Source organism: Somniosus microcephalus, chromosome 9 (assembly GCF_052327205.1).
Source record: "Somniosus microcephalus isolate GS21.2 chromosome 9, FLI_Smic_1.0, whole genome shotgun sequence".
In the NCBI taxonomy this organism is placed as follows: domain Eukaryota; kingdom Metazoa; phylum Chordata; class Chondrichthyes; order Squaliformes; family Somniosidae; genus Somniosus; species Somniosus microcephalus.
In genome coordinates, this window is record NC_140995.1 from 16,049,242 (window position 1) to 16,076,353 (window position 27,112).

At 44.2% G+C, this 27,112-nt stretch overlaps 1 protein-coding gene across 5 annotated transcripts in view; it reads right to left on the minus strand.

Annotated features, from left to right (window-relative positions):
- The window catches only part of trappc12 (trafficking protein particle complex subunit 12), a 111,932-nt gene that overhangs the window by 62,295 nt on the left and 22,525 nt on the right, over window positions 1–27,112 (minus strand). For all 5 annotated transcript variants that reach the window (XM_085996402.1, XM_085996403.1, XM_085996405.1 and 2 more), the window contains exons 4-5: window positions 21,268–21,381; window positions 18,805–18,943 (exon numbers count right to left, since the gene is read on the minus strand). In XM_085996402.1, the coding sequence (XP_085852528.1) occupies window positions 18,805–18,943; window positions 21,268–21,381 (253 nt within the window). The remainder of the gene's footprint in view (window positions 1–18,804; window positions 18,944–21,267; window positions 21,382–27,112) is intronic.

Genomic DNA, 27,112 nt, shown 5'->3' on the forward strand with positions numbered 1-27,112 from the left:
TAAATAACATCCACAGACACAGGCTAAGTAAAGAAATTAAGGATAGTATTCGACTAAACACAAGGGCATATAAGGTAGCCAAATCTAGTGGGAGGATCGAGGATTGGGGAAACTTTAAAAGACAGCAAAAAATAACAAAAAGATTGATTAAGAAAGGGAAGATAGATTATGAAAGTAAATTAGCAAAAAATATAAAAACAGATAGTAAGAGTTTTTATAATTATATAAAAAGAAAAAAGGGTGGCTAAAGTAAATGTTGGTCCCTTAGAGGATGAGACCGGGAAATTAATGGTGGGAAATATGGAGATGGCAAAAACACTGAATGAATATTTTGTATCAGTCTTTACAGTAGAAGACACTAAGAATATCCCAACACTGGACAAACAGGGGGCTATAGGGGGGGGAGGAGCGAAACACGATCAAAATCACTAAGGAAGTGGTACTCGGTAAAATAATGGGACTCAAGGCGGATAAATCACCTGGACCCGATGGCTTACATCCTCTAGGGTCTTGAGGGAAGTGGCGGTAGGGATTGTGGATGCATTGGTAATAATTTTCCAAAACTCCCTGGAATCAGCAAAGGTCCCGGCAGACTGGAAAACTGCTAATGTAACGCCCTTATTTAAAAAGGGTAGTAGACAGAAGGCTGGAAACTATAGACCGGTTAGCCTAACATCTGTGGTAGGTAAAATATTGGAGTCCATTATTAAGGAGACAGTAACAGGACATTTGGATAATCATAATTTAATAGGACAAAGTCAGCATGGTTTTATGAAGGGGAAGTCATGTTTGACAAATTTGCTGGAGTTCTTTGAGGAAGTAACATATAGGGTGGATAAAGGGGAACCAGTGGACGTAGTGTATTTAGACTTCCAAAAGGCATTTGACAAGGTGCCACACAAAAGATTATTGCTTAAGATAAAAAAAATCATGGGATTGGGGGTAATATTCTGGCATGGATAGAGGATTGGCTATCTAACAGAAGGCAGAGAGTTGGGATAAATGGTTCATTCTCGGACTGGCAATCAGTAACTAGTGGTGTTCCACAAGGGTCAGTGCTGGGTCCCCAACTCTTTACAATCTATATTAACGATTTGGAGGAGGGGACCGAGTGTAACATATCAAAGTTTGCAGATGATACTAAGATGGGAGGGAAAGTAGTGAGTGAGGAGGACATAAAAAACCTGCAAGGGGACATAGACAGGCTAAGTAAGTGGGCAGAGATTTGGCAGATGGAATACAATACTGGAAAGTGTGAGGTTATGCACTTTGGCAGGAAAAATCATAGAGCAAGTTATTATCTTAATGGCAAGAGACTGGAAAGTACTGAAGTACAAAGGGATCTGGGGGTCCTGGTGCACGAAACTCAAAAGGTTAGTATGCAGGTGCAGCAAGTGATTAAGAAGGCCAATGGAATGTTGGCTTTCATTGCTAGGGGGATAGAATATAAAAATAGGGAGGTATTGCTTCAGTTGTACAAGGTATTGGTGAGACCGCACCTGGAATACTACATACAGTTTTGGTGTCCATACTTAAGAAAAGACATACTTGCTCTCGAGTCAGTGCAAAGAAGGTTCACTCGGTTAATTCTGGGGATGAGGGGATGGACATATGAGGAGAGGTTGAGTAGATTGGGACTCTACTCATTGGAGTTCAGAAGAATGAGAGGCGATCTTATTGAAACATATAAGATTGTGAAGGGGTTGGATCGGGTGGATGCGGGGAGGATGTTCCCGATGATGGGTGAAACTAGAACTAGGGGGCATAGTCTTAGAATAAGGGGCTGCTCTTTCAAAACTGAGATGAGGAGGAACTACTTCACTCAGAGGGTGGTAGGTCCATGGAATATGCTGCCCCAAAAAGCTGTAGAAGCTACATCATTACATAAATTTAAAACAGAAATAGACAGTTTCCTAGAAGTAAAGGGAATAAAGGGTTACGGGGAGCGGGCAGGAATTTGGACATGAGTCTAGGTTCGGATCGGTCATGGCCCTGTGGGTAGCGGAGCGGGCCCAGGGGCCATGTAGCCTGATCCTGCTCCTATTTCGTGTGTCTAATTCTGTTAGATTCAGGAGATGGTTCTGTAATAGTAGATTGGCGGTTAGGATCAGATCAGCCATGATCTTATTGAATGGCGGAGCAGGCTCGAGGGGCCAATTGGCCTACTCCTGCTCCTATTTCTTATGTTCTTATGCCCCCTGTCCACTACTTTGATCACCTCTTCAAAAATTTCAATCAGGTTCATCAGGCGTGACCTACCTTTCACAAATCCGTGCTGGCTCTCTCTGATCAGCTGACAATGTTCAAGGTGTTCAGTCACTCCATCCGTAATTATAGACACTAGTAATTTCCTGACAACAGGTGTTGGGCTAACCGACCTACGATTCCCTGGTTTCCCCCTCATCTTTTTTAAATAGCGGAGTGACATTTGCAATTATCCAATCTAAAGGAATGGTTCCTAAATCGAGAACACTTTGGAAGATTATAGTTAGGGCATCTGCAATGTTCTCACCTACTTCCTTTAAAACCTTGGGTTGAAACCCATCTGGTGCTGGGGATTTGTCACTCTTCAGCGCCAGTATTTTCTGTTAATTTGCTTACGTGAATTTTGGCGAGTCCCCGTCTCTCATTCAATATTAATTTCCTTGGGCTATCAGGCAATGCAAAGTAATTATTTAACATGTCCGCATTTCCTAATAATCAATCATTTATATCCCCATCCATGCCTTTGTTACCTCTAGACTTGACTATTCCAATGCACTACTGGCTGGCCTCCCACATTCCACCCTACGTAAACTTGAGGTCATCCAAAACTCAGCTGCCCGTGTCCTAACTCACACCAAGTCCCGTTCACCCATCACCCCCTGTCCTACATTGGCTCCCGGTTAAGCAACGCCTCGATTTCAAAATTCTCATCCTTGTTTTCAAATTCCTCCATGGCCTCGCCCCTCCCTATCTCTGTAATCTCCTTCAGCCCCACAACGCATCCCCCCCCCCCACAAGATATCTGCGCTCCTCTAACTCTGCCCTCTTGAGCATCCCCGATTATAATCGCTCAACCTTTGGTGGTCGTGCCTTCTGTTGCCTAGGCCCCAAGCTATGGAATTCCCTCCCTAAACCTCTCTACCTCCCTTTCCTCCTTTAAGACGCTCCTTAAAACCTACCTCTTTGACCAAGCTTATGGTCACCTGCCCTAATTTATCCTTATGTGGATCGCTGTCAAATTTGTTGTCTTAAAATACTCCTGTGCAGCGCTTTACATAGAAGCATAGAAGATAGGAGCAGGAGTAGGCCATTCGGCCCCTCGAGCCTGCTCCGCCATTCAATGCGATCATGGCTGATCATCCAAATTCAGTACCCGGTCCCTGCTTTCTCCCCATACCCCTTGATCCCTTTAGCCTTAAGAAATATATCCAACTCCTTCTTGAATATATTTAATGTATTGGCCTCTACTGCCTTCTGTGGTAGAAAATTCCACAGGTTCACCACTCTCTGGGTGAAGAAATTCCTCATCTCGGTCCTAAATGGCCTACCCCTTATCCTTAGACTGTGACCCCTGGTTCTGGACTCCCCGACCATCGGGAACATCCTTCCTGCATCTAGTCTGTCCAGTCCTGTCAGAATTTTATAAGTTTCAATGAGATCCCTCTCATTCTTCTAAACTCCAGCGAGTACAAGCCCAATCTCTCCTCATACGACATTCCTGCCATCCCAGGTATCAGCCTGGTGAATCTTCGCTGAACTCCTTCCATGTCAAGAACAGCCTTCCTCAGATAAGGCGACCAAAACTGCACACAATACTCAAGGTGTGGTCTCACCAAGGCCCTGTACAACTGCAGCAAGACATCCTTGTTCCTGTACTCAAACCCTCTCGCTACGAAGGCCAACATGCCATTTGCCTTCTTAACCGCCTGCTCCACCTGCATGCTTACCTTCAGCGACAGGTGCACAAGGACACCCAGGTCTCGTTGCACTTCCCCTTCTCCCAATCTATTGCCATTCAGATAATAATCTGCCTTCCTGTTTTTGCCACCAAAGTGGATAACCTCACATTTATCCACATTATATTGCATCTGCCATGCTTCTGCCCAATCACCCAACCTGTCCAAATCATCCTGGAGTTTCTCGGCATCCTCCTCACAGCACACACGCCCACCCAGCTTTGTGTCGTCTGCTAATTTGGAGATATTACATCTAGTTCCCTTGTCTAGATCATTAATATATATTGTGAATAGCTGGGGTCCAAGGACCAATCCCTGCGGTACCCCACTAGTCACTGCCTGCCACTCGGAAAAAGACCCGTTTATTCCAACTCTTTGCTTTCTGTCTGTCAACCTGTTCTCTATCCAAGTCAATACCTTGCCCCCAATCCCATGTGCCTTAATTTTGCACGCTAATCTCTTATGCGGGACCTTATCGAAAGCCTTCTGAAAGTCCAAATACACCACATCCACTGGTTCTCCCTTATCTATTTTACCAGTTACATCCTCAAAAAATTCCAGTAGATTAGTCAAGCACAATTTACTTTTTGTAAATCCATGTTGACTTTGTCCGATCCTGTCACTGTTTTCCAAGTGCTCTGCTATTACATCTTTTATAATGGACTCTAGCATTTTCCCCCACTACCGATGTCAGGCTTACCGGTCTGTAATTCAGTTTTCTCTACCACCTTTTTTGAATAGTGGGGTAACATTAGCTACCCTCCAATCCATGGGTACTGTTCCAGATTCCATCGAATGTTGGAAGATGACCAGCAATGCATCTACTATTTCTAGGGCCACTTCCTTAAGTACCCCAGGATGTAGATTATCAGGCCCTGGGGTTTTGTCAGCCTTCAGTCCCATCAATTTCCCTAACGCCATTTCCCTACAAATGCTGATTTCTTTCAGTTCCTTGGGATGTTTTACAACGTTAAAGGCACTATATAAATACAAGTTGTTGTTGTCTGTTTTTAAGGGGCCACACTGCTCTAAACCACCCCATCTTTCCTAATATAATTGTAAAAGTTTTTCACATCGACCTTTCTAAATAATGTGAAATGGCAAAATGCTACTTTATGTACTTTGCTTAAATGCTGGATCATTGCTCACACACCTCCTATATCCTGTTTATGTAGTTGTATACTCGTTGCCTTTGCATTTCCTCGGATATGGATCTTGCCTAATGGGAGGGAAGGACATCCCAAAGTGCAATACAATGAATTACTTTGCAGTACAGTCGTTGTTGCTACGTAAGCAACATAATGAATTGTGGGAAGCTTGTGCCATGAACAAGTAACCTCTTAAGTATGTTAAGCCTACCCAAATTCATTTCATGCAGGGAATAGCAAACAGAAGATTTTCATCCCATCAGTCCAAGACATTAGTGGGGATACTGTCATCACTTCATAAACTTAATAATTCATAATTCTTCCACGAAGAAGATTGCAAGGAAATCATTGGGTTCAGTGGGCTGCTGAAACACTGGCAGATGATCCTTTGTTGGGTTGAGGCTGTGAACTGGACTAAGTCTCTAGAATGTTGCAAAAAATGGAGTGTTGCAGGGTGAAAAGCACTGTATAATCCCCAGTGGATTTTGTGTGACTTCAAGTAGTTTAAAACACTTTTTAAAATTTATTCACGGGATGTAGGCATCGCTGGCAAGGCTAGCATTTATTGCCCATCCCTAGTTGCCCTCGAGAAGGTGGTGGTGAGCCGCCTTCTTGAACAGCTGCAGTCCGTGTGGTGAAGGTACTCCCACAGTGCTGTTAGGAAAGGAGTTCTAGGATTTTGACCCAGTGACAATGAAGGAATGACGATATATGTCCAAGTCAGGAAGGTGTGTGACTTGGAGGTGGTGGTGTTCCCATGCCTTCTAGGTGGTAGAGGTTGCGGGTTTGGGAGGTGCTGCTAAAGAAGCCTTGGTGAGTTGCTGCAGTGCATCTTATAGATGGTACACACTGCAGCCACGGTACGCTGGTGGTGGAGGGAGTGAATGTTTAAGGTGGTGGATGGGGTGCCAATCAAGCGGGCTGCTTTGTCCTTGATGGGGTCGAGCTTCTTGTGTTGTTGGAGCTGCACTCATCCAGGCATGTGGAGAGTATTCCATCACACTCTTGACATCGTTAGGTAATGCAATTCCAATGAAACTTTTTGAGATACCATATTTTGAATATCAGGGGCATTGCAAAATTTTGAGAAGGGCATTGCAATACAATTCAAATGCCTTTTGGAATAACATTACAACAGTGACTACACTTCAAAAGTACTTCATTGGCTGCAAAGCACTTTGGGACTTTGAAGTCATGAAAGGCACTATATAAATGCAACTTAGTTCGTCCTTTCTAATTGAGTAGCCATGTCATGTGCATTTTAGAAAGCCAGCGGCTTTGGAACAGTCACTGGCACCCTTCTTAGAAGGCACAGTGATGGGATAAACCGATCAGACAGGAATTGGCAAAGTGTTATTAAATAGTCACAGCTCATTATTCCTAGCAGATGCTGAAGACTGCTGATTAAGCATCTCAGCTCACTTGGTATTCTTGCTCCAAAGTGATATTTTTCCAGAGGTTGTTGCTTTTCACAGTGAAGCAGCACCGTGTGACCAATGCTTATGGACAAATAAAATAATTCAAGATGACTAAACAATAGTCCTTACAAGTTACAGTAAAGGTCCAGTATATTCTGGCTGAAGAGACGGGAGCCTCAGCAACCCTCAAAACAATTTAAAATCAAAAACACATTATCCTCTAATCAAATACTTGTTGAATAACTCAAATCAAGTCTATGAAGTAAAGACCCTTTAATTTAACGCTTTGTGCAAAGTTCAATAGAAATACCCCTTTATTGGGGAAACAGTGCATTGCATTGAAAAATCATAAGAACATAAGAAACAGGAGCAAGAGTAGGCCATTCGGCCCCTTGAGCCTGCTCCGCCATTTAATAAGATCATGGCTGATCTTCCACCTCAACTTCACTTTCCTGCACTATCCTCATATCCCTAGATTCTCCTAATATCCAAAAATTTATCAATCTCTGTCTTGAATACACTCAATGACTGAGCCTCCACAGCCCTCTGGTGTATAGAGAACTCCAAAGATTCACCACCCTCAGAGTGAAGAAATTTCTCATGAGAGTCCTAAATGGCCGACCCCTTATTCTGAGACAGTGACCCCTGGTTCTAGACTCCCCAGCCAGGGGAAACATCCTCCTTGCATCTACCCTGTCAAGCCCTGTAAGAATTTTGTACGTTTCAATGAGATCACCTCTCATTCTTCTAAACTCTACAGAATATAGGCCTAGTCTACTCAATCTCTCCTCATAGGACAGTCCCCCATCCCAGCAATCAGTCTGGTGAACCTTCGTTGCACTCCCTCTATGGCAAGTATATCCTTCCTTAGGTAAGGAGACCAAAACTGTACACAATACTCCAGGTGTGGTCTCACCAGGGCCCTATATAATTGCAGTAAGACGTCTTTACTCTTATACTCAAATCCTCTTGTAATAAAGGCCAACATACCATTTGCTTTCCTAATTGCTTGCTGTACCTGCATGTTAACGTTCAGTGATTAATGTACAAGGACACCCAGGTCCCTCTGAACAACAACATTTCCCAATCGCTCACTGTTTAAAAAATACTCTGCTTTTCTATTTTTCCTACCAAAGTGGATAACTTCACATTTCTCCACATTATATTCCATTTGCCATGTTCTTGCCCACTCACTTAGCCTGTCGATATCCCCTTGAAGCCTTTTTGCATCCTCCTCAGAACTTACATTCCCACCCAGCTTTGTATCATCAGCAAATTTGGATATATTACATTTGGTCCCCTCATCCAAATCATTGATGTAGATTGTGAATAGCTGAGGCTCAAGCACTGATTCTTGCGGTACCCCACTAGTTACAGCCTGCCAACCCGAAAATGACCCATTTATTCCTACTCCCCATTTTCTGTCCGTTAACCAATCCTCAATCCATGCTAGTATATTACCCCCAATCCCATGAGCCTTAATTTTGTTTAATAACCTCTTGTGTGGCACCTCATTGAATGCCTTCTGAAAATCCAAATACACAACATCCACTGGTTTCCCCCTTATCTATTCTGCTAGTTACAACCTCAAAAAACTCCAACAGATTCGTCAAACACGATTTCCCTTTCGTAAATCCACGTTGACTCTGCCCAATCCTATTATTATTTTCTAAGTGCCCTGTTACTACGTCCCTACTACTGATGTCAGGCTAACTGGTCTGTAGTTCCCAGTTTTCTCTCTTCCTCCTTTCTTAAATAGTGGGGTTACATTTGCTACCTTCCAATCCACAGGAACCGTTCTAGAATATATGGAATTTTGGAAAATGACCACCAATGCATCCACTATCTCTATAGCCACCTCTTTCAAAACCCTAGGATGTAGGCCATCAGGTCCAGGGAATTGATCAGTTTTCAGTCCCATTAATTTCTCCAGTACTATTTTTTTATTTTACTAATACTAATTTCTTTCAGTTCCTCATTCTCGCTAGAGCCTTGGTACTCCACGATTTCCGGGAAGTTTTTTGCGTCTTTCCCGTGAAGACAGACACAAAGTATTTATTTAATTTCACTACCATTTCCTTATTCCCCATTATAATTTCGCCTGTCTCAGCCTGTAAGGGACCCACATTTACTTTTGCTAATCTTTTCCTTTTTACATATAGAAGCTTTTAGTCTGTTTTTATGTCTCTCGCTAGTTTACTCTCATTCTATTTTCCCCTTCATCATCAATTTATTGGTCATCCTTTGCTGAATTCTAAAATCCTCAAGCTTACTACTCTTTTTGGCAACATTATAAGCCTCTTCCTTTGATCCAATGCTATCTTTAACTTCTCTTGTTAGCCACAGTTGGATTACTTTTCCTGTGGGGTTTTTGTGCCTCAAAGGAATGTATATTTGTTGTAAATTATGTATTAATTCTTTAAATGCTAGCCATTGCTTCTCTACCATCATACCTTTTAATGTAGTTTCCCAATCTACCTGAGCCAACTCGCCCCTCACACTTACGCAGATTGCTCGGTTTAGATTTAAGACCCTAGTTTTGGATTTAACTAAATCACTTTAAAATTCAATGTAAAATTCTATCATATTATGGTCACTCTTCCCTAAAAGCCCCTTTACTACAAGGTTATTAATTAACCTTCTCGTTGCACAATACTTGATCTAAAATAGCTTGTTCCCTAGTTGGTTCCTCAACATACTGGCCTAGAAAACTATTTTGCAAACATTCCATTCATTAAACCCTTAACAATTAAACAACAGATTGTGGTGCCATATAATTAAACTTATCACGTGTTGGTAGGAGCTAAAAAACACCTTTACATGGAAAATAGTTTTGAGAAACTGAAGCTTGAGGTACATCAGTAATTCACAGTGTATGTACTTAGAAGACAGACGTAGGTCAGTGGAATGAGTTCCCATAAACATAACAACCACAAGGAGGAGTGATCTGTGGTGTAAGTACACCATTAGCTCATCCAATTGGCCATTAATCATGTGTACCTACACAGTGAAGCCAAATCTTGCTTACCCAACATCCCCACATTGCTGTCTTGTAACCTCTGCTGGAACCATCAATCAATAGCAGGAACCTTAGCTGAATTTCTTCTTCATAATCCAGTGTCACTGAAATCAACTGAAGTGACTTTACTATCACCTTGGCTTAAGTTGATTAATGCAGTACAAACCAAGGATCAAACCTGGGACCACCTTCTGCATGGTTCAGATACTTACGGACTAAAATTAGTTATTTGGGGGTCGGGGGAGTAATAATAAGTTATATAGCTTACATGCTTGAAAAATTAGTGCAAGAGGAAAGGTGGAACAACAAAATTAATTTACGGTTAACATATAATGGCCCAAAATTTGCGATCGGAGGCTTCCCACGGGCGGAGGCCCCCGACCTGTAAAAAAAAAATCTATACATTTACTTGATGGCACGGGAGGTACGGAGGCTTGTGATCCTGGGCCTCTCCGGGTACCCGCGGGTAGAGGCCCACGTATCCCAGGGATGCATGCGGTTCGCAAGCGCCCCTAGGATCACACGGGCCGGCCCAACCAATAAAAGCAGGGAATCCCCATCAATACTTATGGGAGTTCCGTATGTACAGAACTCCCAGAAGTATGAATGGGGAATCACTTAAAAAATACACAAACACATGAAATAAATAAATATTACATTTAAAATTAATTAAAATGCCATTTAATGCAATATTTTAAATGAAAATTTAATTTTTTGAAAAAACAATTTGTATGTTTTAACAGGGCTAAAAATAAACTTACTTTATTACACAGGATTTTTAATGTATAAACGAGTGATAACATTTTATTTTTCTGTTTTTTAAAACTTATGCTGGTAAAAGCAGGCTTTACCAGGCGTAAGAATTTCAAAGGCATTCAGCGGGTGGAAGTTTGGCAAATAGTGCAACTCTACCCGCAGAGGCCCATCTCCCGGGATATCAAGAGGATTCTCGACAGCTCACAAGTTCCGGGTTTTAGCGCATACCCATACACACCCACAGGGGTCGCAAAATATGGCCAAATATATCAACTAGCTTGGCTAGCTATTGTGTAATAGCTATTTATACTATTTATTTTGTCATGAACTTAACCTGCAGAGACAAGATAGGTCTAACAGTATACCTTAAATCATATATTTTCCCTATAACAAGCCACCATTTGAACTTCATATAGGGTGTGAACTGAGTCATGGGAGAAGTATTCACACAAGCAGATTAGACAGTTAATTTATCTCCACAATATTCAGAATTCCTCAAACTACTGCTCTCGCTGCTTCCTGAGATCCACGCTCAAAGCTATGTGCCGCCACATGCACGTTTTTGACCTCAGCTGTGGTTCAGTGGGTAGCACTCTTGCCTGAGTCAGGAGGTTGTGGGTTCAAGGCCCACTCCAGAGACTTTAGCACAAAAATGTAGTCTCACACTCCAGTGCCGTTCTGAGGGAGTTATGCACTGTCGGAGGTGCCATCCTTCAGATGAAACGTTAAACCGAGGCCCGGTCTGCTCCTCAGGTGGACGATGGCACTAATTCAAAGAGGAGGAGGGGAGTTATCCCCGATCTCCTGGCCAATATTTATCCCTGAATCAACAGCATTAAAACAGATTATCTGATCATTATCACATTGCTATTTGTGGGAGCTTGCTGTGTGCAAATTGGCTACCGCGTTTCCTACATTACAACAGTGTCTCCACTTCAATAAAATATACTTCTTTGGCTGTAAAGCACTTTGGGATGTCCGGAAGTCGTGAAAGGTACTAGAAAAATGCAAGTCTTTCTTTTTTTCCCTCTTTTCAGCAGCACGACTCACTATCTCAGTAGTCCTGGTTCGCAGTTCCATTTCATCCTTCACCTCATCCGGCGCTTTAACAAAACACATTTTTTCATCCTTCAGGTGTCAAAGACCGCAAGCTTCAACAACTCTCATACCAATGCCCCTCGGATCCTTCTTCCCTTTCACTTTCCTCTGACCCTATCCCTCCTTCCACTTGTTCTGTTTTCACTATCGCCTCTGACCTTCCCCTCTCTGACACTGAACGATCAGTCCTCAAAAGGACTCAGCTTCAATCCCCTTACTTCCCCAACTCAAAGAATTTCAAGCTCAGCACGATGTGGAGCTCTTCTCCCACTTGTCACCTCCTCGCCCATATCTTTGGCCAGGAGTCTTCCCGCTTCCCCTTTCTCCAGTCTTCAGAATTCTTGTTCCACGTGGAGCCCTTCTACTGGCCTCTTGCCGTCTCTAGATCTTTTCACTGGGAACTGCCAGCGTGACTTCGGCTGTCTCACTTTCTCTACTCCCTCACTCCCCCTAACCTACCTCCCTCTGAACTTGTAGCACTCCGTTCTCTCAGGTCCAACCTGCTGACAAGGGTGGCGCTGTTGATTTAATATACTGTATTCGCTGCTCACGATGTGGTCTCCTCTACATTGGGGAGACCAAACGCAGATTGGGCGACCGCTTTGCGGAACACCTCCGTTCAGTCCGTAAGGGTGACCCTGAGCTTCCGGTCGCCTGTCACTTTAATTCACCGCTTCACTCCTGCTCTGATCTCTCTGTCCTCGGCCTATTACATTGTTCCAGTGAAGCTCAACACAAGCTCAAGAAACAGCACCTCATCTTTCGATTAGGCACTTTTTACAGCCTTCGTGACTCAACATTGAGTTCAACAATTTCAGACTATAACCCCTGCCCCCATTTTTCATGCTGTATGATTTTGCCATTCCCATTTGCAACATTTTATCGTTCCTGCCTCTTACATAAGCACAGTTTGTTCCTTCAATTCCTTCCTCCCCTCCCACCACCCCCTGTCTCTGCACCTGCTTAATATCTTTTGCATCTCCAGCTTCTTCCAGTTCTGATGAAGGGTCCCAGACTGGAAACGTTAACTCTGTTTCTCTCTCCATGGATGCTGCCTGGCCTGCTGAGTGATTCCAGTGTTATTTGTTGTTATTTTGGCACTGTTGATGTTTGGTGAACTGACCTTTACCTTAGAGCCTGAACGCCAATTCTGACACCTCCTACCTTCCCATGGACTATGACCCCACTATCGAACATCAAGCCATCATTTCCCAGACTGGCACTGACTTCATATCCTTTGGAGATCTTCCCTCGCCCCCCCACCACCGTTCTTGCCCGACGGAACTTGTTTCTTCCTATCTTGACTATTTTTTCTCCCCTCTCTTCTGATGCCCTCTGCCACTTGAACAGTTTCCAGCTCCTAACTGATTCCTTTTCACCATGGGCGTTCAGTCCCTCTACACCTCCAGCCCCCACCAGGATGGCCTGCGGACCCTCCGCTTCTTCCTTGAACGGAGGCTCAACCAGTCACCTTCCACGACCATCCTCCCCCGCGTGGCTGAACTTGTTCTTACTTTGAACAACTTCTCCTTTGACTCCTCGTACTTCCTCCAAATAAAAGGTGTTGCTATGGGAACCGGTATGATTTCCAGCTATGCCTGCCTTTCCGTGGGATATGTGGATCAGTCTTTGGTCCAATCCTACACAGGTCCCCTTCCTCACCTCTTTTTCTGGTACAATGATGACAGTATTGGTACCACTTACTGCTCTCGCACCAAATTGAAAAATGTCATCAACTTTACTTCCAATTTCCACTCCTCCCGCGCCTTCACGTGGTCCATCTCCAACTCTTCCCTTCTTTGACTTCTCAATCTCCATTTCTGGATGGGTTGTCAACCAATATCTACGATAAGCCCACTGCCTCCCATTGACAGCTACCTTGATTACACTTCCTCCCAACCTGCTTCCTGCAAGGACTCTTCCAGTCTCCCAGTTTTTCTGTCTCCGTCCCATCTGTTCGGACGATGCCACCTTCCACACCAGTGCTTCCAATATGTCTTCCTTTTTCCTCAACTGATAATTCCCCTCCGCCATGGTTGACATGGCCTTCGACCGTGTCCGTCCCATTTTCTGCACTTCTGCTCTCACCCCTCCCCCTCAGAACCACAATAGGATTCCCCTCGTCCTCCATCCAAACAGCCTCCACATTCAACAAATTATCCTCCGCCATCTCTCGCACAATCCCACCACCAAACACATCTTCCCCATCCCTTTCAGCATTCCGAAGGGACTGTTCTCTCCTCAACACCCTGGTCCACTCTTCAATCACCCCCAACCACCCCTCCCCTTCTCAAAGCACCTTCCCGTGCAAGCGCAGGAGATGCAACACCTGCCCTTTTACCTCCTCCCTTCCCACCGTCCAGGGCCCCAAACACTCCTTCCAGGTGAAAGAGATTTAATTGTGCTTCTGTCAATTTCGCATACTGTGTTTGCTGCTCACAATGCGGTCTCCTCTACATTGGGGATACCAAACGCAGATTAGGTGGTCACTTTGCTGAACACCGCAAGTGTGACCCTCAGCTTCTGGTCGCTTGCCATTTTAATTCTCCGCCCCATTCCCACTCTGGCCTCCTACACTGTTCTAACGAAGCTCAACGTAAGCTTGAGGAACAGCACCTCGTCTTTCGATTAGGTACTTTACAGCTTTCCAGACTCAACATTGAGTTCAACAATTTCAGATCATAACCTCGGCCCCCATTTTTTCAGTCAGCAGATGCTGGTAATGGTTCTGCTGTTGGAATGTACAGCTCCTCTAGACCCATCTTCTGTTCCTTTATTTGTCCCATTACCACCCCCTTTTGCCTTGCTCCCACATTCCACCCTATGTAAACTCGAGGTCATCCAAAACTCGGCTACCTGTGTCCTAACTCACACCAAGTCCCGTTTGCCCATCACCCCTGTGCTCGCTGACCTACATTGGCTCCCGGTTAAGCAGCGCCTCGATTTCAAAATTCTCATCCTTGTTTTCAAATCCCTCCATGGCCTCACCCCTCCCCATCTCTGTAATCTCCTTCAGCCCCACAACCCCCGAGATATCTGCGCTCCTCTAACTCTGCCCTCATGAGGATCCCTGATTATAATCACTCAAACTTTGGTGGCCGTGCCTTCTGTTGCCTTGGCCCTAAGCTCTGGAACTCCCTGCCTAAACCTGTTCGCCACACTACCTCTTTTTCCTCCTTCAAGATGCTCCTTAAAACCTACCTCTTTGACCAAGCTTTTGGTCACCTGCCCTAATTTATCCTTATGTGGATCGGTATCAAATTTTTTGTCTTGTAATACTCCTGTGCAGCGCCTAGGGACGTTTTACTACGTTAAAGGCGCTCTATAAATACAAGTTGTTGTTGTTGCACCATCATCTCCCTTTTGTCATTTAATCTCTCCTGCCTTCCACCCCATCACAGACCTTCCCTTTTGTTCCTTCCTCCCCTCTCCCTGCCCCTACACTTGCTTAAAACCTGTTACCTCTCTAACTTTTGCCAGTTGAGGAAAGGTCATCGACCTGAAACGTTAACTCTTTCTCTCGCCACAGATGCTGCCGAACCTGCTGAGTATTTCCAGCATTTTCTGTTTTTATTTCAGATTTCCACAGTATTTTGCTGTGTTAGGTAGTTAATTTAGTTCTGTGAAATCTACTGTTTAGCATAATCATAGAATCTTATCGCCTGCTCTTTCCCTATAGCCTTGCAATTTTCTCCCCTTCAAGCATTTATTCAGTCCCCGGAATCTGCTTCCACCACCCTCTCAGGCAGTGCATGCCAGATCATCATAACTCGCTGCGTGAAAACATTTCTCCTCATCTAACCCGGGTTCTTTTGTCAATTAACTTAAATTTGTGTCCTTTGGTTACTGACCCATCTGCCAGTGGAAACAGTTTCTACTCATTTACTCTATCAAAACCCTTCATGATTTTGAACACCTCTCTTAAATCTCCCCTTAATCTTCTCTGCTCGGAGAACAATCCCAGCTTCCCTAGTCTCTCCATGTAATTAAAGTCCCTCATCTCTGGTACCATTCTAGTAAATCTCCTCTGCACCTGCGCCAAGTCCTTCTAAACTGTTGTGATGCAGAATGTGGTGTGATTATGCGATCCAGAATTGGACACAATACTCCAGCTGAGGCCTAACAAGTGATTTATAAAGGTTTAGCATAACTTCCTTGCTTTTGTATTCTATGCCTCTATTAATAAAGCCAATGATCCAGTATGCTTTAACAACCTTATCAACTTGTCCTGCCACCTTCAAATATTTCTGAAGGTAAAGCTCTAGGGGGGAGAAATTCGGTATCGCCCCGTTTGGGGCGCAATTATCGGCCGGACACAAAGTTTAGCGCCTGGTGCTAATTATCACCTCCGACTGCAAACTTGGCTTCTATTGCCCTTGGAGGTGATTGGAGCGCTAAATCAGGCGCTACACACATCTCAAGGCGCGAACGCTGAGGAGCGAGGTGCCACCTCAGAGCGCTGGCGAAGCTCATGTGATGTCAGTCAGCAATGGAACACAGACACACTGGCGCCGGCCAGTTCTTAAAGGGGAGGGTCGATCTTGCTCTCCATCCACACCCTGCTCATTGCAGCCTTGAATCTTGGCCTGGAGAGACCTGTACATCAAATCTGCTGGAAAGAACAATGGAGAGGCCCAGGGAAAGAGCTCAGAGTGCAGCCCCCATAATCGCTTCTAAATCGATGCAAGGAAGGTCAAATCAAATTGAACCTGCAAAGTGCTGCTCGGTACCCAAAACTCCTCCACACAATGTTGAATCTCTCCAGAAGTCTCTCTCTCTCTCTCTCTCTCTCAGAATGCGTGGCGCAAAAATGTTGCCGGCAAAAAAAGGCAGGCAGCGGTCGCTTTAAATAGCACACCCCAGTCCCTTCCCGACTGCAAAACGCTCCCCTCAACCTGTTGTTGCTAGCGGCAGGCAGCGCCACTCAATATCCGGTCCGGGGCGCTACACGCTCGACTGACGTCACGATCTGTGGGTGCAGGAGATTGTGGCGGTAGTGTTTAGCGCTGCCGCAAAATATCTGGTCAATTTCGCGAGCTGCGCAAAGATCACTGCGCCCGGGCGCAAGTTGCTTTGCGCCCCATTAGCGCCCTCTTAGGGCGCCAACGGGAGGCACAAAGCAACCGAAATTTCCCCCTAGGTCTCTGTCCCTGCGCCCCCTTTAAAATTGTACCATTTGCTTCATATTGCCTTTCCTCATTCTGCCTTCCAAAATCCATCACTTCACACTTCCCTGCGTTAAATTTCATCTGCCATGCATTTGCTCATTTCACCAGTCTATGTCCTCCTCAAGTCTGCTACTATCCTCCTCACTGTTTACTACATTTCTGAGGCTCATATCATTTGCAAACTATGAAATTATGCCCTGTATACCCAAGCCCAGGTTATTAATATACATCAGAGAGAGCAGTAGTCCTAATACCGACCCCTGGGGGACACGACTGTACATTACCTCCAGTCTGTAAAACAACCGTTCACCATTACTCTTTGCTTTCAATCCCTCAGCCAATCTTATGTCCATGCTGCTACTGCCCCTTTAATCTTTAATATTGCTAACAAGTCTATTACGTCGCACTTTACCAAATGCCTTTTGAAAGTCCATATACACATCAACCGCACTGCCCTCATCAACCCTTTCCATTACTTCATAAGAACATATAAGAAATGGGAGCAGGAGTAGGCCATAAGGCCTCTTGAGCCTGCTTCGCCATTCAATAAGACCATGGCTGATCTTCTACTTCAACTCCACTTTACTGCCATATCCCCACTTCAAAGAACTTAATTATTTAGTCAAACACTATTTGCCTTTAAAAAATCCTTTAACAAACCCAGGGATTAACCCATGTTTTTCCAAGTGACAATTAATTTTGTCCCGGATTATTTTATCTAAAAGTTTTCCCATCACCAACGTTAGGCTGACTGGCCTGTAGTTAGCTTGTTTATCCCCCTCCCCCCTTTTTTTTTTGAACTGCGGTGTAACATTTGCAACCCACCAGTCCTCTGGTACCACTCCCATATCCAAGAAGGATTGGAAGATTGTGTACAGAGCTTCCGCTATTTCCAACCTTACTTCCCTCAGCAGCCGAGGATGCATCCCATCCAGACCGGGTGACACTTCTATTTTGAGCACTGCCAACCTTTTAAGTACCTCCTCTTTATCTTTATCTTATCCAATTTCTCTACTACCTCCTCCTTTACTGTGGCATTGGCAGCATCCTCTTCTTCTGTGAAGACAGATACAATATATTAATTCAGTACCTCAGCCATGCTCTCTGCTTCCACAAGCTGATCTCCTTTTTGGTCCTTAGTCGGCTCCACCCTTCCTTTAACCATCCTTTTTACTATTTATATATTTATAAAAGACTTTTGGGTTCCCTTTTATGTTACCCACTATTCTCATACACTCACTTTGCCCGTTATTTCCTTTTTCAGTTCCCCTCGGCACTTTCGGTATTTAGCTTGGCTCTCTACTATATTATGAACCTGACATTTATCCAAGTCTCCTTTTCCTGTTTCATTTAGTCATCCAGGGAGCTCTCACTTTGGATGCTCTTCCTTTCCCCCTTGTGGGAAGGTGTCTAGTCTGTACCCGAGCTATACCCTCTTTGAAGGCCTCTCATTGCTCATTTACTGTTTGGCCTGCCAATCTTGATTTCAATCCACCAGGGCCAGATCACTTTTCAACTCACTGAAATGAGCTCTCCTCCAGTTGAATATTTTCACATTTAATTTTTCCTTTTATTTTTTCGTAACTACTCTAAACCTAATCATATTGTGATCACTGTTTCCCAAATGCTCTCCCACGTCATTCCCCAGAACTAGATCGAGCACAGCTTCCTTCCTTATTGGGCTGGAAACGTACTGATCAAGAAAGTTCTCCAGTACACATTTCAGGAACTCCTCCTCCTCTGCCTTTACACTACTTTTTCAGTCTAGATTAGGATAATGGAAGTCCCCCATCATCACTACTCTATTGTTCTTGCATCTTTCTGAAATTTGTCTGCAAATTTGCTCCCCCTCCTCCTTCCCACTACAGCATTTGGTGGCCTATAGTACAGATCCAGCAGCAGAACAGCTAACAGCTCATCTTTTCTTCTTAACTCTACCCAGATAGATTCTGGCTTGGAACCCTCAAGTACATCATCCTTTTTCCCAGTGCTACAGCAGTATCTTGGATCAATACTGTCATACACCCTTCCTTTGTTTCTGTCCCTATTTTTCCAGAATACATTGTTGCCGTGTAATGTATATATGACAATAGTTTTAGCTGCTGAGGAAATTATGAAAAGCTGACATTATTAACAATTTCTGGCTCATTAGCGGAAAAGCAAAAATGAATGGTGATGTACTGAACAATTTTCTCCACTCAAGTGTCAATAAATGGAACACAATGCATGAACTTTGGGAACATAATAAAAAGTAACCTTTGCGTCCTGGGTACACATGAGGATAGTACTCGTAGTACAAGTCTGGCTGGTCAAGGCTCCCGAATGGCTCGAATTCCATCTCAGCATTTTGGAACAAACTCAGCTTCATCAACAAGGCAAGTCGCACAAACCACAGCTGCAACAATGAACATATTATCATCATTGAGTCTGCACTGCAATAAAATAAGGCTGTAACTTAAGAATGTTAAAAGTAAATATACACACACACACACATAACCACTTAAAGTGTCTGTTACTCTCTCATGGCTCAGCAGGTTTAATCGGATGAGCAGCTGAGCTATACACACAAGGACGATCCTACGCTTGATCCCACATCTGTCGGTCAGCTGACCTCAGTTGGGATAACAGTAGGGTCAAAACAATTGGTCTCAAGTGTTCCCGAGTTAGGAAGGGAAAAAATCACCAGGATTCCCACTCCTGACTGCTGTCCGGCAACCTCTCCTGGATGTACGTGTGTGGATGCCAAGTGAGAAAGGATCAGACTTGGCTGTGATGGCCCCGGCATCGAATAACCTGCCAACGACTTACCATCAAGGGTCAAACAAGAATAACGGCCACTTGGGTGAGGTACTGGAAGGTGACCAGCAGCCGTGGAGCCATTCCCCAGAAACAGCAAGTGCTGTGGGTGAGAGAGAAAACGGGCAAGCAAATAGGGGTGAAAAATGCATTTAAATGTCCCTTTCAGCTTCTCAAAATAGACACATCCACAGTGGCAGCCCAATAGTAAGCAAAGGACATGAATAGAAGCATCAACATTTACTATTGTTTTGCCATACAGGAAAACTTTTCTATGCTTTCATGGGAAAGAGGGTGGGAAATTTCCTGCACTGTGAATCAGCCAAAAGGGTTGTCGTGAGAAGGCAATACAAGTGCACAAGTTTACTTTTTAAAAAGATATATATTTCAGTTCCCAACCGAAATCGGGAGCAGGACCTCTGCTTCAGTCCTCCTATGCCATCTGTAGGCATCATAGTGTGGTGAGCACGAGAATGGTCTAATGGCTGCAATGAGCCTCGAATGGATGGGGCAGCCAATTGTTAATTTGATTCATCAAGAAACTGGCAAGTACAAGGGAAAGGAAGAGATCCCCAAAACATCCCTTTTATCTGCCCATTAGGTCATTTGGGAATGTATATTTTGGTGTTAATAGTCCTTCAGTAATTTTTTTGTGGTTTTGAGTAGTTAAAGATTGGCAAACAGGAGTACACGATACAAAATCTTGCACAAACCCCGTGATGTAACCTAGTCTCTCCATTTTGAATCCAATCAGAGTGCCTCCGTTGTACATATGCTTACATCCAGCAACTCCACAACTGAAACACATAGGAGGCTCTTTTTCAATCCAGGTAACATCGACTTGGTTCCGGAGATAACTTTTGTTTTTGAGAAAAGACTTGCATTTATATAGCGCCTTTCACAACCTCAGGACGTCCCAAAGTGCTTTACAGCCAATGATGTTGTAAAGTAGGAAATGTGGCAGGCAATTGCGCACAGCAAGCTCCCACAAACAGCAATGTGATAATGACAAGATAATCTGTTACAGCGATTTTGGTTGATAAATATTGGCCAGGACACCAGGGGTGACTCCCCTGCTCTTCTTCGAAATAGTGCCCATGGGGATCTTAAACGTCCACCTGAGAGAGCAGATGAGGCCTCGGTTTAACGTCTCATCCGAAAGACAGCACCCTCCGACGTGCAGCACTGCGCTGGAGTGTCAGCTTAGATTTTTGTGCTCAAGTCTCCGGAGTGGGACTTGAACCCACAACCTTCTGACTCCGAGGCGAGGGTGCTACCAACTGAGCCACAGCTGACACTTAAACCGTAAAACCAAGTTGGAATATCCTGAGCTTCTGAGACTTAGTTTTGTAGCCAAATTTAAAACAAATCTGTGTTAGCTTATTTTTAAAATCCAAGTGCATTGATTTATTTTTATGTGCTAGCACCGTCATGGAGGGTTTCGTATGGGTCCTGGTATAGTGCGTTTTTACCCAAAGTGCAGCTGACCAACTACTAAATGAGCAACAGCGGTGGTGCTCATGCCTGATGCAGATTCTGCTCCACAGAAAACATGCATCAGCTGTGCTTTTCCCTGATACTTTAAATGCAATTATTAAAAGTAAATAGTTCTGATAGAATACAATGGAACCTCTTAATTGTTACAGTAGTGATTTTTTACAAAAAACAGTTTTAGCATACTGGTATTTCCCCCAAGATCTCATTTTAAAATTATGAAACATAAGAAATAGGAGCAGGAATAGGCCACTTAGCCCCTCGAGCCTGCTCCGCCATTCAATAAGATCATGGCTGATCTTGGGCTCAAAGCCACTTCCCCGCCCGCTCCCCATATCCCTTCACTCCCCCCAACGTTATCTAATCCAGAAGCTGGCCAACAACAATTCCACAGGGCCTAGAAACAAACCAAATTACACAACAACCTACCTGCACGGAATCTGTCGTGTGGTTAGCCGGCTGACCACTTTTGCCATAGCCTTGACCATGTGCTGTGAGTAATCGCCCACAGAGATCAACAGCAGCTCTCCAGTTCTTAGTATTCTGTTAGCATAGAAAGAACATGTTTTACAAACCCATCAATTGCTTAGGATATTTCAAGCATGTGCATATACTGTAGCAGTGAATGTTACCTTTAAAGAAAGGCTACTATTAGTAAATATCTACCATGGGATTTCAGATCAGGATAAACATGCAAATTATCCAACGGGGACATCAAAACACAAGCTAACTTCAACGTCAAATCATCAAAAGTTCCAGATTCCTGGACGGGGGAAAATCTTGGTTCTAATTTAGCCAAGAACAATGGGATGAAAAGTTCTTCCAAGAGCCCTGCTAGAAGCGCAGCTAGTTCTGGAGCATTAGTCTTCAGCGCTATAGCCGGGATGTTGTCAGGGCCCATAGCATAGAAACATAGAAAAATAGGAGCAGGAGTAGGCCATTCGGCCTTTCGAGCCTGCTCCGCCATTCAATATGATCATGGCTGATCCTCTATCTCAATACCATATTCCCGCTCTCCCCATACCCCTTGATGCCTTTTGTGTCTAGAAATCTATCTATCTCCTTCTTAAATATCTTCAGTGACTTGGCCTCCACAGCCTTCTGTGGTAGAGAATTCCACAGGTTCACCACCCACAGTGAAGAAATGTCTCCTCATCGCAGTCCTAAATGTCCTACCCCGTATCCTGAGACTGTGACCCCTCGTTCTAGACCCCCCAGCCAGGGGAAACATCCTCCCTGCATCCTGTCTGTCTAGCCCTGTCAGAATTTTATACGTTAAGGAGATCCCCTCATTCTTCTAAACTCTTTCTAAATTCTTGTAAACTGTTCATGGAGCCTCTTCCTCCAGTTAGTTGTTTAATTGTCCACCACCATTCATGACTGGATGTGGCAGGACTGCAGAGCTTGATCTGATCCGTTGATTGTGGGATCGCTTAGCTCTGTCTATAGCATGCTGCTTCCGCTAGTTAGCACGCATGTAGTCCTGTGTTGCAGCTTCCCCAGGTTGGCACCTCATTTTTAGGTATGCCTGGTGCTGCTCCTGGCATGCCCTTCTGCACTCCTCATTGAACCAGGGTTAGTCCCCTGGCTTGATGGTAATGGTAGAGTGAGGGATATGCCGGGCCATGAGGTTACAGATTGTGGTGGAATACCATTCTGCAATGTCCAACGCATGCCCAATTTTGAGCTTCTAGATCTGTTCTGAATCGATCCTATTTAGCACGGTGATAATGCCACACAACATGATGGAGAGTGTTATCAGTGTGAAGATGGGACTTCATCTCCACAAGGACTGTGCGGTGGTCACTTCTACCAATACTGTCATGGATAGATATATCTGTAACAGGTAGGTTGGTGAGAAGGAGGTCAAGTAGGTTTTCCCCTCGTGTTGGTTCTCTCACCACCTGCCGCAGGCTCAGTCTGGCAGTTATGTCCTTCAGGACTCGGCCAGCTCGGTCAGTAGTGGTGCTACCGAGCCACTCTTGGTGATGGACATTGAAGTCTCCCCACCCAGATTAGGTTCTGTGCCCTTGCTACTCTCAGTGCTTCTTCCAAGTGGCGTTCAACACGGAGGAGTACTGATTCATCAGCTGAGGGAGGACAGTAGGTGGTAATCAGCAGGAGGTTTCCTTGTCCACGTTTGACTTTATGCCATGAAACTTCATGGGGTCCAGAGTCAATGCTGAGAACTCCCAGGGCCACTTCTTCCTGACTGTATACCACTGTGCCACCACCTCTGGTGGGTCTGTCCTGCTGGTGAGACAGGACAAACCCAGGGATGGTGATGGAGGATTCTGGGACGCTGGCTGAAAGGTATGATTCTGTGAGTATGACTAGGTCAGTGTTTCACTGGCCGAGTAGGATGATGTCAGGACTAGTCTACAATTGAGCCATGATCTAATTGAATAGCAAGGAGCTAAATGACCTACTCCTGTTCTTATTTGACTGTATGCATTTTAATATTTTTTATTGTATTTTGTCAATAGTTGACATACATTCAAGAAAAAGTTATGTCAAATGTAATTTGTTACATTTTGGGACAGCTCTCCCAATTTTGGCACAAGTTTCCACTCGCAGGGTCGACTGGGCTGGGTGTGCCTTTGTCACATCCGAATCCGGTGCCGAGGTCGATGCCAGATGGTCCGGTTTTATTCTTATTGTTTTTCGTAGCGGTTTGATACAACTGAGTGGTTTACTAGGCCAGTTCAGAGGGCAGTTAAGAGTCAATCACATGGCTGTGGGTCTGGAGTCAGAGGCCAGACCGGGTAAGGACAGCAGATTTCCTTCCCTGAAGGACATTAGTGAACCCGATATGCTTTTACGACAATCCAGTAATTTCATGGTCACCATTACAGATACTCGCTTTTTATTCCAGATTTATTTAACTGACTGAATTTAAATTCCCCAGCTCCCGTCTCCGGCTCATTAGTCCAGGCCTCTGGATTACTAGTCCAGTAACATAACCACTACGCTGCCGAACCCTATCTGACTTGTAATTTTAATTAGTTTCTAATTCCAGAAACTTCAGCTGTAACCTTTATTGAAGTTCATTAAACAGTGTTTCACAGGCAGAACAGCTAGAACAATGAAAACCTACAAGAAAATCACTGTCAATAGTTTAAAATGGTTACTGCAGCAGTTACTGGACATTGAGGGCTTCCAAAAAGTAACAAATTACATTGGTTATTACTTTTTCTTGAATCTATTTCAACTATTGATAAAATGCAATAATATTAAATGCAAATAAGAACAGGAGTAGGTCATTTAGCCCCTTGAGCCTGTTCTGCCATTCAATTAAATCATAGCTGATCTGTCCCTCAACTGCATTTATACTAAATATGACATAGAATATACAGCACAGAAACAGGTCATTCGGCCCAACCAGTCCACGACAGCGCTTATGCTCCACTGAAGCCCCCTCCCATCCTTCCTTACCTAACTACAGGAAACTTTTTTTTTATCCGGCACGGACGGGACCGACGTGGTGCCGGTTCATCAAAAATTCCGGATAACCGAAAGCTACAGTAAAAGATACGGAGCGGAGAGCTCCGTATAAAGCAACAAACCCTGTTGCTTAGCAACAGGTTCAAAACAATGGCCACAAGTTGCAAGCATCTCTGTAGCTTAGCAACAGCTGCAGCTACACCCTTGCACAGCAACACATGGAGGAAAGCAAGTAATAAAAGTTACCTGAAGCTACTCCTGAATTTTTGCCGGTTAACCGACATTTCCAGTTATTTAGGTGCTGGTTAATGGAAAGTTTCCTGCATCAGCATAACCCTTGATTCCCTTCGCCCTCATATGCTTATCCAGCCTCCCCTTAAATACATCTATAATATTCGCTTCAACCACTTCCTGTGGTTGAGAATCCCACATTCTCGCCACTCTCTGGGTAAAGAAGTTCCTTCTGAATTCCCCATTTGATTTCTTCGTGACTAGCTCATATTGACGGCCTCTAGTTTTGCTCTTCGCCACAAGTGGAAACATTTTCTCTGTGTCTACGCTATCAAAACCTTTCATAATTTTAAAGACCTCTATTCGGTCACCCCTCAGCCTTTGCTTTTCAAGAGAAAAGAGACCCAGCCTGCTCATCCTTTCCTGATAGATATAACCTTGCAGTTCTGTTATCATCCTTGTAAATCTTTTTTGAATCCTCTCGTGCCTCTGTATCCTTTTTATAAGAACATAAGAAATAGGAGCAGGAGTAGGCCAATCGGCCCCTCGAGCCTGCTCCGCCATTCAATAAGATCATGGCTGATCTGATCCTAACCGCCAATCTACTATCACAGAACCATCTCCTGAATCTAACAGAATTAGACACACGAAATAGGAGCAGGATCAGGCTACACGGCCCCTGGGCCCACTCCGCTACCCACAGGGCCATGTCCGATCCGAACCTAGACTCATGTCCAAATTCCTGCCCGCTCCCCGTAACCCTTAATTCCCTTTACTTCTAGGAAACTGTCTATTTCTGTTTTAAATTTATGTCATGATGTAGCTTCTACAGCTTTTTGGGGCAGCATATTCCATGGACCTACCACCCTCTGAGTGAAGTAGTTCCTCCTCATCTCAGCTTTGAAAGAACAGCCCCTTATTCTAAGACTATGCCCCCTAGTTCTAGTTTCACCCATCATCGGGAACATCCTCCCCGCTTCCACCCGATCCAACCCCTTCACAATCTTATATGTTTCAATAAGATTGCCTCGCATTCTTCTGAACTCCAATGAGTAGAGTCCCAATCTACTCAACCTCTCCTCATATGTCCATCCCCGGGATTAACCGAGTGAACCTTCTTTGTACTGACTCGAGAGCAAGTATGTCCTTTCTCAAGTATGGACACCAAAACTGTACGCAGTATTCCAGGTGCGGTCTCACCAATACCTTGTACAACTGAAGCAATACCTCCCTATTTTTATATTCTATCCCCCGAGCAATGAAAGGCAACATTCCATTGGCCTTCTTAATCATTCGAATATGGTGACCAGAACTGTACTCCAATTGTGGTCCAGTGAAGGTTCGATACAAGTTTAGCATAATATCTCTACTTTTCAATTCTTTCCCGCTAGAAATAAACCCTAGTGCTTGGTTTGCTTTTTTTTTTTTTTTATAAATGGCCTTATTAACCTGCGTCGCTACTTTTAGTGATTTGTGTCTTTGTACTCCCAGATCCCTTTGCTCCTCTACCCTATTTAGATTCTTATTTGCCAAGTAATATGTGACCACCTTATTTTTCTTACCAAACTGGAATACTGCACACTTAGCTATATTGAAATTCATTTGCCAATTTGATGCCCATTCTGCAAGTTTATTACCTACCTTTGAGCAATATTCCTTGATACCCTGGTGTAATAAAAATCTGTCGATCACAATCTTGAAAATTTTAATCACAGAATCATAGAATAGTACAGCACAGAAGGACGCCATTTGGCCCATCGAGTTTGTGCCAGCCCTTTCGAAGAGCAATCCAGTTAGTCCCACTCCCCCGCTCTTTCCCCATATCCCTGCAATTTTTTCTCCTTCAAATATTTATCCAATTCCCTTTCAAAGACTGCTATTGAATCTGTATCCAACCACCCTATCAGGCAGTGCATTCCAAATCCGAACCACTCATTGCTTAAAAAGGTTTTTCCTCATGTCGCCTCTGGTTCCTTTGCCAATCACCTTAAATCTGTGCCCTCTCGTTATCGACCCTTCAGCCACTGGAAACGGTTTCTGATGTAATAAAACTCACTACGCACTTGGTTTGAGTATAAAGCAAGGCTTTAATCAACTTGTTTCAGAACATGGAGGTCTAGTTATCTTTCACTAGTTCCCGTTTACAAAATGTCCTGGGCAAGCTGGGCCCACGCCCGAGTATTTATACTCCTTGGACGGCGCCACCAGCTGGCCGTCCAGTGTTATTTCATGAGTCTTTCTTCATGGATCATAAGATTCATAACATTTTCTCTTTATTTACTCTATCTAAATCCTTCATGGCTTTAAACACCTCTATCAAATCTCCTCTTAGCCTTCTCTGTTCTAAAGGCAACAATCCCAGCTTCTCAGTCTATCCACGTAACTGTAATGCCTCATCCCCGACACCATTCTAGTAAATCTCTTCTGTACCCTCTCCAAAGCCTTCCTGATTTTACTCCCGAACGGCCGAGCTCTGTGGGGGAGGGTTTAAACTAATCTGGCAGGAGGAGTGGAGCCAGAATGAAGCACTGAGGAGACACAAGGTCTGGAATAGGGGACTGGAAGAGATAAACAGCATTAGAATAAATAGCAGTCCAGA